The following is a 15,172-nucleotide window of genomic DNA, read 5'->3' as shown; positions in this document are numbered from 1 at the left end:
GTAATACGTACCATCTTTGCTATTTTTTAATAAGTTAGCAGTCTAACTTTAGCTGTATTGTGCAGCAAGTACAAATGGGATTGATGTAGTGCTTTGATTCTCTGCAAGAATCAGACTGAGCAATCAACCTATCCCAACACTGGTCTGCCATTTATTATGCGAAATGTTATACAATCTCTATTTAATAAAGGCTGTTTTCACTTCAATAAATGGTTGATAGCAGTTGTCATCGGGAGCTAATATGGTTATTTTGTGAAAAGAGCAAGTAAAATATTATTGATTACACTGTTCAGCTGATTATGTTGATTAAATGAATTGAGATCCTAAGGGAGTACAGATGGATTACTAATTTATATCTTTTTTTTCTAGGTGAACCACCCATTTGTGGATCTGACCATCTGAAATCCTCAGGAAATCTACTGTACAGGACCAAACGAAATGACCATTAAATGGTACAGAGTACGAGGATGACGAAGCTTGACGGAATCCCAAATGCACAGGCCACAGCCTTGAAGTTTTCTCTCACATGAAAATTACTTTGTCTCTCACAATGTCATCTAGAGGTGGAGTTTCTCCTAATATCAGTGTCTCGGTACTTCAGGACTTACTCAGCTCCTCCTCCCCCTCACTCGCTGCTAGCCCTCCACCTCCATCTTGCAGCATAGACGAGTCTTACAAGTACATCTTCCTCCCAATATGTTACTCTTTTACGTTCCTCTTCAGTATCTCCCTTAATTCTGTCGTCCTCTACCGTTCCTTCCGCCGGACCAAGCGCTGGAATGCTTCACTGATCTACATGGTGAACTTGGCCTCTACAGACTTCATGTATGGCTTGTCACTGCCGTTTCTTGTGGCTAGTTATGTCATGCGTGACCGCTGGATCTTTGGGGACTTCATGTGCCGCCTGGTCCGTTTTCTCTTTTACTTTAACCTCTACTGCTCCATCTTCTTCCTCACTTGTATCTCTGTCCACAGGTACCTCGGTATCTGCCACCCAATGAAAGTCATCACATTAGAGACTAAGAAGGCTGTCAAGTGCACTTGTGTCCTGGTTTGGATTGTAGTGTTTGCTTTGACCTGCCCTATCTTCCGCTTTGCTCAGACTGGTCATGTGACTAGATTAGGAGTGCTCGGCAACAATGCAAGTAGTATAGACTACCCAAGCCATGAGGTTTCATCAGTAAATGGTAATGCCAGCTATGGTAACATGGTAGGGGTCATTGAGGAGTACCAGAACTGTTGGGACGATGCTATTGACAAAGAGTTTCCTGATTACGTACCCTATGGCATCATACTCCATTTGCTTGGCTTTTTTGTGCCTTTTTCCATAATTGCTTGGTGTTACTCTCATGTTGTCCTGACCATATTTAGAACTCTGCATTCTCAGCCCTCATCCTGCAGAGGTCGGAGAGAAGGAGAACATGATGGAATGGAGAGAAGAGAGAGAAGTAGCCCTGCAGTAGTTGCAAGAGGAAGAAGAGGAAGCAATGGACTGCCAAGGGCACTGAGAAGAGATGGAGGGGTTTCCATTTTCCTTGGTGCCCACTCCCCTTATGCTAATCGCAGACGTAAATCTATCAAGACCATCATCACCATCACCCTCCTCTTTGCTCTGTGTTTCTTCCCCTTTCATGTCACTAGAACCATCTTCCTCCTTCTGAAAGTGACAAAGGGAGTCCCTTGTCACACTATGACCATGGTCTCAATGTGCTATAAGATCACAAGGCCTTTGGCATCATTCAACGCATGGCTCAATGCACTCCTTTACTTCCTGACTAAAGACAAGGGGGGAGCTCACTGCTGCCAGGCAGTAAATACCACCACCCAACAACATGGTGTGCTCCTCTTGCCACTGAGGTTGATGGGAAAAGTAGAGGATGCAGAGGAGGGAGGGCTGGAGGACCAAATTGACAATAAGGAGAATAAAGGATTTCACAGTCCCTCATACATGAATAGAGCAAAAGTCAGCTATATAGTTGAGTGAATGTTTTCATGAGGAATAAATAATTTTAGATGCACTGTAGGTTGACTTTTACTGGAAAACAAAGTATATAAAATATATAAGCATAAGCAAAAACAATGATTTAAGAGGACCTAAGCAAGAATTCACCTTATAATTGTGATTGTATGAGCCTAATTGCGGGTCTGCTACTTAGAAAGTTACTTAGCTAAATGCAACATGAATACAAATGTGACACCTCATTTTGGTCGTAATTTGTTATTTCGTTTTACAGGGTGTATTTTGATATTGTGTTTCAGACTGAATTTGCTACATTGGCATCACTGATTTCCTTTGAAGTTGTTGTGCAACATGCCATCCAATCACGTCTTACCCGTTTTTACTTGTTCTGAATGGCTACACTCGAAATGTCCATCCTCATAGAAAGAGGCAAGGAGCAATAAATAGTCAAATGGGAATATCGGCACACACTTTCAGTCAGTCTGTCTATGACAGCTTTCATGGTGTTGCACTCTGTTGTAGATGGGTGGAGGATGAAAAAATGGGATCTTAAGAAAGACATTCGAAACTTTTCTGTCAAAAAAATGGTTGATGGAAGGATTTCAGCTGCTGTTGCACAATCCAACAAGCTGCATTAAGTGAGCTAAACTATAAAAAGAGATATCTTAAAAGATTTAACTTGATGGTATGACCTGATGATGATGGACATTTGAACCACACATGAAGAACATGGCCGACCATTGAACTATGTCTTGAACTCTCTTCCTCCAAAAATGACAATCCGACATCCACAGCTACTTTACATGGTGACTGGCCAGGTGTGTTGTTACTTTTTGTGCGTACAAATACGTGTAACACCATCAGTGCCATCAAAGAGAGACTGTCTGAAAAGTGTTCATGATCGTCCACAATTGGCGATTCATTCATCTTGCCCTTCTCTTTGCTGACAGATTTAGCCCATCTTCAAATGTAGCCTTTCGGATTAACTTCTACCACTTTTGCCTCATGACATGTTCAGACTAAGGTTTGTATAACCTAGTGTGTTTGAAAAAAATACTGAACCCTTAAGACTGTTTAAAACCACCTCTGCAACATAGCCAGAATTCATGTATCAACGTATTGGATAAATTAATTCTGATTCACACATTAATTTCGTCCAGATTTGACTGTTTTCCGTAGTTTTCTCTCGTCCAGCCTTTTCCCCAGCCATCCATCAAAAGCCTGCAAGTTGCACTGCTGCTAGAATCCAAACCCCAACCAGAACATTTGATCCCATCACACCTTGATCTATCTCAATTGCCAGTGTCAGAGCAGACGCCCAAATACTCAGCCTGACTAGCACCTGGCTGCCTCTCAGATCTCATTACACCATATAAACCTGTACATACCCTTTTCAGAGTGTAGAACCCTTTCCTTCTACAGTCTTTACCTTCGAAAAAGTCTTCCCATCTACATTAAACCACTTCTTCCTTAGAAACATTTATGGCCAGACTCAAAACCCCACCAACATATAGCCCACAGCAGCATATCGGGCTGTTTCTTGACATGTTTGTAACCTTCATCCTGCACTTAACCACTGTTAATCTACCTTGGTTTCATTGTTTTATTGTTAATATTTTCGTTGTTATTGCTGTATCACTCTCTTATTCTACATGCTCTTATCTTCTCTTAATGATCTATTAATGTAGCTTACAGTATTGGCACTTATTCTAATATTGTCTTTTTTGTAAATAGGCTATGGTATCATACACATTTGTGTAATAATGCACTTAAATAAACTTTGACAACCTAAACTGATGTGTTGGACAGTCGGAAATTGTACCTGTCGGTTGCACTACATGAAAGGTCAGGGAATCATCAAAGCTATAATGATTTAACCCTTTTGAGAACCAGGAATATATGGATAAAGTGTGAACTGTTAGGCTTAAGCACTTGATCTGGTTGTCTGAAGAACACCAACATACCACCCAGAGGAAACATGGACATGGTGTTGATGTGAGAAGGCAGTATTAACTGCCTTTCAACTCCAAAGATGTAGCAGGATCAAGAATAATTGTAATTCCGTTTTTTAAACTTTGTTTAAAAGTTTAAACTTTGTTTAAAAAATGACCAATAAACCTACTGTCTACCTTCTTTTTAACTGCAGATCCAATGTGCTTACCTTTGGGACATTCTACCATTGTTCTGTTGTTGTGCAGCTATGAGTTACCAGCTGTTTCAAGTATAGCCTACTTACATCTGGCACTAAAACTGCTCAAAATCATTATTCTGTTCCTGTAACTATTTATGTCATTGATGAATTCTGAATTTTTCTCATTTTGGTACCATCTGGTGGTAGTATAAAAAAGGTCACAGTGGTAGAACTTGTATGATGACTGCGCTGGCACTACTAAACTAGGAGAGAAGCAATATCAAAATACTTCCATACTTCCAATACTTTCTCTTCTTGTGTATCATGCACTATCCCCAGTGTATAGTGACTTTTGTCAGACTGTAATAGGTAATAAAGGTTCAGGGCAACTCTTAAAATTAATCATGCATGCAGTGCAATGTATTATTATGGGTGTATGTGTAATATATTTGATTTTGAATAAGTTGAACCAGAGTTTTTCCTGTGTTATGAAGGGTTAAGTCTGATTGTGCATTGTGTCCTTATTATCTAAATACTCTAATACAAAATAGGAATATCTCCTGCGTATGGCTTGCAATTGCATAAACAATGATTTTGTAAAAAGCTCCAATTTAACATTGTTCATTTTGCCCATCTGTTTTTGGCGCCCTCTGCTGGTGCATAGTAGGTAAAGGTAGGCCTTTACTCAACTGTACAAGAACTTACTGATATAATGAAACATGGTACAAAAAAACATACAACCTCATGCAATGAGAAATTCCTCTTCATTTCAACTGCATTTAAGCTTTTATAATTAAAAAATAAAACATAGCTTAGTGTATTTTTTAAAGGAAATTTGACTTACTGACTGACTCACTGACATTACCTAAATGATTGAAAGACACTTTATGGGTTTACAATAACACTTGTCCATTTACCAGTTATCACACTTATCAATCGAAGTTGTAGCTTCAATTGTGAACAATTCGAGGTCATGTCCCAGGCATTTGTTGATATTGCAGATTCAGAAAACTGTTACTATGAGTCATTTTTCATTGTTGGTGGAAATTGAGTTTGAGAATATTCTGCTACAATACAGAAATGATGACTGAATACAATATTTGAAACCGATATTGTCATGTGTGTTCATGTTTAATGAACAAATTAAACATTGTACTATACATACATACATATATATGTATATATATACATATATATAATGTCAAACAGCTTCTTCATATCTAACTTGCTTTTTATTTTATAATAATGTGTTATAATAAGACATTTAGTCACAGAAGGATCAAATAAAACTACAGCTGTAACTTCTGATTAATGACAAAAATGTAGGCCTATTTATTGTGCCATCAGTATTTCTAAAATCTTGCTAAGGCTCTGCAACTTTCAGTTACGACATAGTTACCAAAGATACAAAGATTTTCTAACATAAATACTTTAAATTTTATAATTTTATATCTGAAGGAGTTTTTCATTTCTTTTCAATATGAACTATTCATGTACACACACTTGATATTAATATATAGTTTGACTTGCAAGTAAAGACTGTCAAGGTATGCACACGTACACACACACGTACACACACACACACGTACACACACACACACACACACACACACACACACACACACACACACACACACACACACACACACAAACGGCAAACGGCAAACGGCCCCTGCAGGGGGAGACACTGCCCTCCTCTTCTCAGACCGGTTAGAAAATTCAAAACACAACCGCCTCGCTCAAACTCCCGTCCTGCACCGCGGCCCAGAAAAGCCTGTGACGGTTATTTTAATTTCACATAAAAAATAAATAAAAATCACAGGAGCGATATTATTCGAAACTAACCACGGGGGTCGATTGTGCTGGTCGCTAGGCACATTTTGGTACCGGCGAAATATTGCTGCGCGCGCGTTTGAATTTCTATTTATTTTTTGTGTGTGTGTGACGGCTGTGTGGGGAGCTCGAGGAGCAGAGCAGTTGGCGCCACTTTCAAATCCTCCACTGACACAGAATGAGAGTCCGGCTTCAAATACATTTACACCCCACTTAATTTCTCTTTTCCATAATTACTGTAAAACGAGGATTACCTTAACACCATTTCGCTTTTGGACATGTTTTCATCAAACGGTAAGCAATTATCTCATTAAATATTTAGTGTGTCTTTTTATTTTATTTTATGTGAAATACATAGTTTGTGTTGTTTTTATGAACACATGGTTAAATAATACTCCCTACATTTTGACTTGTAGTTTTAGGGAAAGAAAGTGAGGTGCTTCTGAGTGAATTTGGTGTTACTGGACGGCGACGCCATTGTGTAAGCTTCTGCTTAGTGAGCTATAATGAAGTGTAAAACAAAGGCTGTGTCGCATTTACAAACAGCTTCACTGGGCTTTTTTTTGTCGGACAGCTGCGTCTTTATCCTGTTCCACATTGAGGCAGCTCACTTAAAAAAATCCTCCACCGTTTCAAACGGGCTAACATTAACATGGGAGGAATTGTTTTATATTTCTGTACAAAAGAGTTTAAGGAAATAACTGAGTAAGTTGAGGAAGCGGACACTCCCCCAGTCACAGCCCCCTCCCCAAAGACCCCAGCCCACTCCGGTTGTTCGACTAAATACGCCACGAATTTTCACTTTAACCGTCCAAAAACGAAAACAGACAGTTTTTAAAATAAGACTGAACCAGTTAAACTAGTTTAATCCAGTTTAGTTTGTGAAGAAAAAAGAGCTCGAGCGAACTCGTCGCGTTAAGCAGGAAAACTGACTCAGCAGTTTCCCGAGGGCTCGCCCTGTCTGTCAACCTGCCATTACAATGTAACACTCAGCAACGTTTTTCAGCTCGTTAGCCACAATGTTACAGGTGCAGTTAACTTAATATAACTCAATAATCCTGCTCATAATGTATCTAACTACCCTCTAAGCGTCTTTATTGTTTTTAATCACCAATTATAACGTTAAAAATAAATTTTGACACAGCAGTTTGTCCTACACTAACAAAAAATATTCATAAATGACTTTAAAATAAATAAATCCAAACGTACAAACACGCTTGAATATGTTATGAGCCATATAATGATCAGTTCTGGTCCAATGTATGTAATCTTCCAGCAAAATGTACACCAGTTTAACCTGACTATGACTTAAATTACACACTGTATAATAGTGGCATGTCTAAATATGTACATGGTCCATTTTATATAAAAATGAATAAATAAATAAACCTGTCCAGTTACAGCAGGCAGTTCTTAGAGTAAAACAGACAGACAGCCAAATTGTTACCATATGGATTAAATAAGAAACTAGTGGTGTGATATGTGCATGTTTAAGAAGTCCCCTTAACACTGCTAAGCAATATTTTAGTTAAGACTGATTGTTAGTATTAAATATGCAAGTCTCAATTGTGGATAAACTGTGCAAATACAGCCATCTCACCCCAACATTTAAGTCAAGTGTAGATAATCATGTAAAATTTCCTCCTGTCTGTCTTGAAATTGTTTAAAATATACAAGGTTTTAATGTTTGAACCCCCTTTTTGTTAATTATTTATTGAGATGAAAAGAGGAAGTCACGAAGGCAACTGAAGCTCTTCTTATTATAAGGAAATGTTTCTCTGAGAATGTCCTCTTATTCTGAGATAAATGCAGTTTAATGTTACTAAAACTGGTGTTCACATAAAGTAAAGTGGGATATATTTTAATAGGGCTGCACCTATTGATTATCTTAACAACCAGTTATTATGTTTATGACATATGTAATAGATTTTGTCAGTAAAAAGTATTGCTAGTAACATGTTACAATAGCCAGAAGTGACATCTTGCTTACTTAGTCTGAGCAACAATCCAAAATCCTTAAAAATGTAATTTGAATCGAGATCAATCAGAAAAAAAAAACCCCAAAGTCTTCACATTTGAAAAACTGTGCTGGTAGTAAGTGTATGGATTTTTTTCTGTGCATTTTCAAAATTGCCATACATCAGTTTCTTCTCAACCATCTTGATGTCTATATATTTCTGTGCTAAATATGTCAAATTCAAAGAGGTGATGAAGAGTAGGCTAAAAAATGAATTAACAAAAGGACTGCTTGAGAGGAAGATGTGTCTGCACTGAATATGAGACTGAAGAGTGCAGAGAGTGAAATTTAGTATTCAAGTAGTCACTGAAACACTCGGCCCCTTCCAAAATATCAAATAGCCTTTTTAAATTACATAAAGACATATTTATCAACCTAAATGGTAGTTAAACAGTCTACCCACAGGTTAGGATAGCATAACTTTACATTATAGTACAAACTAAGGTACATGTGTGTTTTATTTAAAGGTAGAAATCTACTGAGTAGTGTGGGGTTAAACTGGGCACAGTTTTCATCATCAATTAATATGACAATTATTTTTGGATTAGTCATGCGGTCAATAAAATGTCAGAAAATGATGAAAAATTCTCCTCCCAGTGTCCCAGAACCCAAGGTGATGTGTTCATATTGCTTGTTTTGTCCGATCAACAGTCAAAACACTCTCATTTATTTAGATTACAGTGATAAAACAGAGAAAAGAAGTAAATCCTCACATACGAACACTTACTCCATGCCACAAAAATTAGATAAGGATAACATTTCAATCAGACTTGGATCTTTATGTCAAAATGTTTGAAAAGGTGGCTAAAAATGACTTTTGCCTCCACTGCACTTTTCTGATAGCCTTGCAACTACGTGATGTGCATATTATTACTCTCCTTTAATTTGATTTTTGGCAATTATTTAATAGATCAACTTGAATATGGTTAAATAAATACATTTTAGATTATTAGAGTAGTTTAAACTTAAATGCTACACAAAGCTAAAGCTGTGGATTGATACTGAAATTCTTTGTTGTTTGCTTGACTTTTAATACAAATATCCAAAATTGCCCCTTTTTCGATGACTTACCATGCTGAGTAAACACCTGTCCTACCGAAACTTTTTTCTTTTTCACTTGCGCCCAACTTCTCAGCTGCAACAGTCTTTTAACACACACAGACATTACTTACTAAAACTAAAGAATAAAAATTAACAAAACTTTGACTTAAATCAGAATATCGTGTGAGAATTTGACCAGGGTATTCAGTTTGAACTTTTAGGATACAGTTTGTGATGAGAACCAATTTATGGTCAAAATTCTGGGGCTGCTGAAAAAGTTTTAAGGTTAATTTTGATAAATCATACGTAATACGACAGTTTTCATACCTTGCCGGACATTATCATCACCCTGCAGTGATTGGATTGTCTTATTGTGGTGCCTGCTGGTCATTGTTACACACTGTGTGAGTGTGGTGATTTCTAGTGAATCAAATGAGGGTGAAATTAGAGTGCTGTGTGTTTCGGGGCCTCCCTGGAAGTTTCACTGTTAAAATGAGCAAAAATTGACATTTCAGTCCCTTTCGTGTGTATTTGAGGATTTTTCATAAGTCAGAATTCAACCAACACAGTGAGAGTGAGCCTTTTTTTTAATGTGCACTTTTCTTTTTCTGCGTGTGTGTGTGTGTGTGTGTGTGTGTGTGTGTATGCATTCACGCGTTCACAGAAAGAGGGTGGGCAGGGCCTCCGTGTCCTCCTGGTAAAGTAGTGTCGTTTGAGAGCAGCACTTTCAAGCAATCTGAAGGCCGGCCTCCTTCCCGCCGACTCCCATCTCATGACCAAATTACACAAGAAAATACAGGAGAGTGAGGCAAAGACTGAGCTCAGACATCAGAGCAGTTCACAGCATATTTCTGCATTAATATCAGTCCACCTGTATCCCTGCTCGGCCCTCTCTTCCTCTGTCTCGTGTGTGAAAGTCGGCCTGTTGCACTCCTTTCCCTTCACGACGTTGCTGTGGTTTCTGGTTTTTATTTTGCAACTTTCCCCGCTAAAGCAGACTTCTCAAAGCATATGAAAGCGCAGAGAGCTTCCTCTCAGAGCCACACTTTCTTCATTTTATTTTCCTCCCTCTCCTCCCTCCCTGTCTGCTCGCTCTTTTTCTCTCCGTCTGACAGCCGAGCAGCTTGGCAGGCGTTCAGCTCAGCGCTCGGCGCAGCACAGCAGCCCCTCTCGCCTCCCACAAATTAATTTTTTACTCCCAAACGGTAGCTCCGTGGGACCCCTCCTTTCACACCTGTCTCACACACACCCGCAGGGTCTTGCCCATTTTTTTCCAGATTTTTCGGCGCCCCCGAAAATGTTGATTTGTATTGTAGAAAGTGATGGCCAGGGAAAAAGGCTGCAGCCCTGTAGGTTTTTATGCCTACTGAGCCTCCTCACTGTGTCAGTGTGCGGAGCTGGGGCTCCAGCGAGGCAGCAGGCAGCACTGAGGAGGACTGGGACACACACACTCACATAGCTAGGAGGTGAAGATGTGAAGGGCCAGGAAGGAAGGATGAGAGGGGGGGACACTCAGGTTTTGGGGGGCCAATTTTTGGGACTGGGACCAGAACACCCCCACCCAACCCCCCCCCCCACCCCCCCTCTTACTAGGAACAGAAGCAGGAGCAACCAGAAACCCCTAACAGGCCTTTTTTCTGCTCTCTCCCTGTCACTATAGTAGACTGGGTATATTCCCATTGATATGTGTTTGTATGGAGCATGTGTGTGTGTGCTGTAGTGACGTTTTTAGGCCTGCCGATTTTTCCTGTTTTCGTTTTTATTTGAATATCTCTGTCATCCTGTGGCCTAGATGTGTGCGAGCATTTGTGTGAGCATGTGTATTTTTTATTATTTTATTTTTTTATTATTTTTTGAGTTATAAGTGAGGTTCGTGTCACTGGCCTTTTGGTAAGAGCATCCACACCAACTGAGTGGAGAGTGAGAGACTTGTGTTGAGATAAGTAGCATTGTTAGTGCTAGTTAGGGCTAGTTAGTGCTTCCATCACTTGGTTTTATGATCTGAGCAGCAGACGGTAAGTGAATCTTTTTTTTTCTCTCTCTCTCTCTCTGAAGCGTTTAAAATGGCCTCTGTTGCTGTGAATAGAGAGAGCAGCAGGCCACAGAGGGGAGCTTTTCTCAGCTCTGCGTTGCTTCTTTCTCCTTCTTCCTTTCCCTCCACCACAATTTTACTTGGGCTCTTTTTTCCTTCTCTCCCTCACCCCCCTCCTCTGCCTACCTCTCTCGCTCTCTCTTGCTGTTTCATGTTTTTTTTTTTTCCCCCTTCTTTGAATGAGGCTGGAAGTTTGGGTCTGAATCTAATGCTCGTGTCTTGCTGCTGAGATGACCTCTTGTTTCAAATGCAGTCACCTTCCATCAGCAGAGCTGTCTCTGATTGACTGTGTGGCCGTATGGCTCTGTGAGGCTTCACGTGAGCAGTCTGGAGGCTCAGCATGACTTACACTGCTTTTTCCACTCCATCACGTCCCTTATTGTCTTAAATGTTGACCCCACCTTTTGTATTTCTATTCTTAAATGTGTATTTAATTTTCTAATATTTAATTTAAGGAAGAGCATTTGGTGTATATGAGTTTTTTTGCCACTTAAACTTTTCCAAATGTAAAAATCTTAAGTACATGTAGACGGGTGTGGTGCTCACAGGCCATGATCCCCTCCTTTTTGCTGCCCTCAAACTTTATTTGAGCTTAACAGTTAGAAAATGAGCACAAATCTTGTTTTGCAGTTGCATTGTGTGTGTAATGTAAACTGTATGTATTGTATTTTAGCATGGAAACAGTGGTAAATTAATTAATTAATAAATAATCTTAAACAAATATGATAATTTAGGCAAAAATGACAAAAATGTTCATGTTCCAGCATCTCAAATGTGAGAGTTGACTGTAAATGTCACTGTAAACTGACAAATGTTCAGGTGTCGACTGATGTTTGTGTAAAATCGACTTTTAAAAACACCACTGTGGGTTTTGGGAACTCGGATTGGGCATTTCTTATATTTTTCTGACATTTTAGAGCTCTAACAGTTAATGAATTAACCAAGAAAAACATGTGCAGATTAATTGATAAGAAAAAAAAAGTTAGTTTCAACTAATTAAAGTACAACTCAAAGTTTACACTTACATCCCAGTAGTTTGTGTAGTTTGATGCAGAAATAATATAGTCATGAAAAAATTGTTGAACAATAGAAAATATATTGTTAATATTTTTGATAATCAATCATTAGTTGATGTCATTTCTCATGTAAAAATGCCAAACATATCTTTTTGTTTTGACTTTCAGCCAAAACATACATTTAAAGACATATACTGAGATTGTGAAAATTGTGGTGTGTGTGTGTGTATGTGTGTGTGGTGTGTGTGTGTGGTCTTTGTGTTTTTTTGTATATCTATATATATATATATACGTACACATAACAAAGCATGTTAATACAAAGGTGTCTCTTTAAAAATCAGATTTTTGTGGCTAGATTTATGATAGTGCTGCATTTATATATATTTTTTTATTATTGTAATGAACTGACTTCATAAGTCAAGTGCCAGAATAGCCCGAAACAGACTCAGTCCTGTATTCATAAACAATTTGTCATTTGTTTTTCCAGAAAATGTTGTATACTTACATTATATATCAATATAGTCACACAATATACACTTTAAAGACAAGAGTTTATTTCTCTTGTTTACACATCTATGAACCAGAGCTGAACAGATTCCACTTTGATGACAATGTAATCATAAATTAACTACTAATATTAAGTGCTGTCACTTAGTGCGTGTGTCATTGTTCCTATTAGAACCCTCTTGCAGTTGTTTTTGGTGAAACAGCTTCATAGTTCAGTCATGGCTCAGGTCTGGTTTGTTCTGGTTATGTGGCATTAATATGGCTGCTCAGGCTCATGGAATCACTTTGCCTCACAACTAATAACAACACTCGTAAAATCTGACATGTTTATGGGCTCTTTTTGTGTTTTGTTGATTGTGATAATTTAATTTTGACATAAATTGGTATCAGTGTGCCCAGTTTTGCTGCTTTTCTCCGTTTTCATATCATGTTAATTGAACAATTTATGCAATTTAAAGACCTGACTGTGGACACATAAATTCTTGACATTTTATGGAGTAAATGATGAATCAGTTAATAAAAGAGTAATTAGGCTGTATAAACCAATACATTAATAGTTAGTTGCAGCTGTAGCTCTCTGTGATAACATTGTGTTTAGCAGTGTAAAAAGAAGATATGCATCTTTTAAAACAATTATTAATTTTAGCATGTTCTCAAATCAAATACACAACAAAAGCAGGTTAGAATTTTTTTTAAATCATTTTTTTTAGCTAAATCTTAGTTTGTTTGTTTTTTTTAATTCTGTCCCATGACTGAGCTTCATCTTACTTCAGCCTGCTGTGGAAATTCGGGATGAAAAACTTGTAAAGTGAAAAAAGTTGTGATGGCACGCCTTAAAACTGGACCAAAAAAACAATCATATTTAATCCTACTGTATGAGGCATGAGTCTGGGTTATTTCCCAAAGGCCACATCAGCAACACATGACCTGCCAACTCATCTCTCCCTTCCCCAGTGTTTTAGTGAGACCCTCTGCAGGTAAGATGCTGCTCAGCTCATCACACCCTCCCTCCTGATCTTTGCTCCCATAGCTACAAATCTACATCTGATCCACTTTGATTCTTTTTAAATTGCAATATATTTTGATGTTCTTTAGCAAGCTAATGTGTATTATATTTTATCAGCAGCCAGTGAAATTCTGCTCTCTGTAGGACTCTTGTATAGGCAGTGGACACTGACATTAATTGCATATGAGAATTTAGACACAACTCAGTGTCTGGAAGTGACACTGAGAGTAGATTGAAAAATCAAACCTAGTTTTCCTGAATTAAAAAAAAATACAGACAATTTCATTAATAAATTTCTGCTTAAAATTTGTACCGTTTTATTTAAGGAATCATCAGTATCATTGCACTAGTATCATGAGTCACTGACACTCGACTTGCAAATTCTTACAAGCTGGTCTGTGTTAACTAGTCCAAAAATCTCATCGTGTGTAGATTATATAAAAAGAACAAGAGTGTTAAAAATTTAGATGAGATGTTAGGATTTATTTTTTTGCAGTTTTTAAATATAACATATCATCATGTATAGACACATAAGCTTCTGTAGCAATTTCTGACTGTTTCTGCTATATTTTCCTGCTTTTCCTGTGTTTCATCCTGGTGATTTTCACAGTGACTTTTTCCCCTCTGTCCTCTGGTTTAATCACAGGCAGAGTGCTGTCATGTGCCAGACTCAGAAACATTTAATTTTTACAGATTTCCATCGTACTTCATTTGTTTTGTTTTCAGTGTAAATACCAATGTCTTAAGAAAAGTAGCAAGAATTTTGTGATGTGTGAAATGGGCCTGAAATAATACATAAGCAGGTTAATCTCCACTTAGAAGTTTCTTGCTCACTAATACACCATGAGGAAGAAACAAGAAAAAGGGGAAAGAAGTTGAAAATATATAATTCCATGATTGTGAAAAAAAAATCCAGTTTATTTCTTATTTTTGATCATAAATGCAGATTTGTATCCATTTTTCTACAGTAATTGTTAAAGCAGATCAGCAGTGTGTTTCATGCACTGTTCACTTCCAGTCCTTCCTCTTTTTTCTTCCTCTTCCTCCATTTTGTTTGTGTTAGATTTCCCTTTCAAATGACACAGAACACTCGCAAACCACTGTGTGTGTTCATTTCAGTCTTTACATTAATTGTCATTTATTACAGATTTTTTACATTTTTTTATGTTTACAAATTTAGCTGAAGTGAGCAACAGGAAGAGAACCCTTTTTAAGCACTGTGCAGCTATTATGCATCTTATATGTCTAAATTAAAATATTAAGGCATGCTTTATGAAAATGAAACAGTTTAGTGGTTAATAGGTTGCCAAATTAATATGAGAAAAAATGTTAGACAGAAAAATGGGGCGAAAGAAAGAAATGCATAACCCATGAATTTCCTTATTAGGTCTTTGGTGTTAAACTGGTGTGTTTTCCCCCCCGAGTGTGTGCTGTAGATGTGATGGTGTCAGTGTCCAGGGTGCACTCTAGCAGCACATCATGTTTTGCAGATATGTGCTGAATCACTCCAAATCATTATGTGCTGCCACCGTGAGCCCTGGGATTCCCAACAAACACACTGGGAACAGC

General features: G+C 38.0%; 1 protein-coding gene across 1 annotated transcript; it reads left to right on the top strand.

Moving 5' to 3' along the window:
* The first annotated feature begins 421 nt into the window (after positions 1–421).
* On the top strand, positions 422–2,039 carry si:dkey-6n21.13 (P2Y purinoceptor 3). Its single transcript, XM_042512587.1, has one exon. The coding sequence runs from the start codon at positions 527–529 to the stop codon at positions 1,982–1,984; it is 1,458 nt and encodes a 485-aa protein (XP_042368521.1). The 5' UTR covers positions 422–526; the 3' UTR covers positions 1,985–2,039.
* The last annotated feature ends 13,133 nt before the right edge of the window (positions 2,040–15,172 follow it).

The sequence above is a fragment of the Plectropomus leopardus genome, chromosome 23 (assembly GCF_008729295.1).
Source record: "Plectropomus leopardus isolate mb chromosome 23, YSFRI_Pleo_2.0, whole genome shotgun sequence".
Classification (NCBI taxonomy): domain Eukaryota; kingdom Metazoa; phylum Chordata; class Actinopteri; order Perciformes; family Serranidae; genus Plectropomus; species Plectropomus leopardus.
The sequence above is the reverse complement of the archived record's forward strand: the minus strand, read 5'-3'. Positions and strand labels throughout refer to the sequence as shown.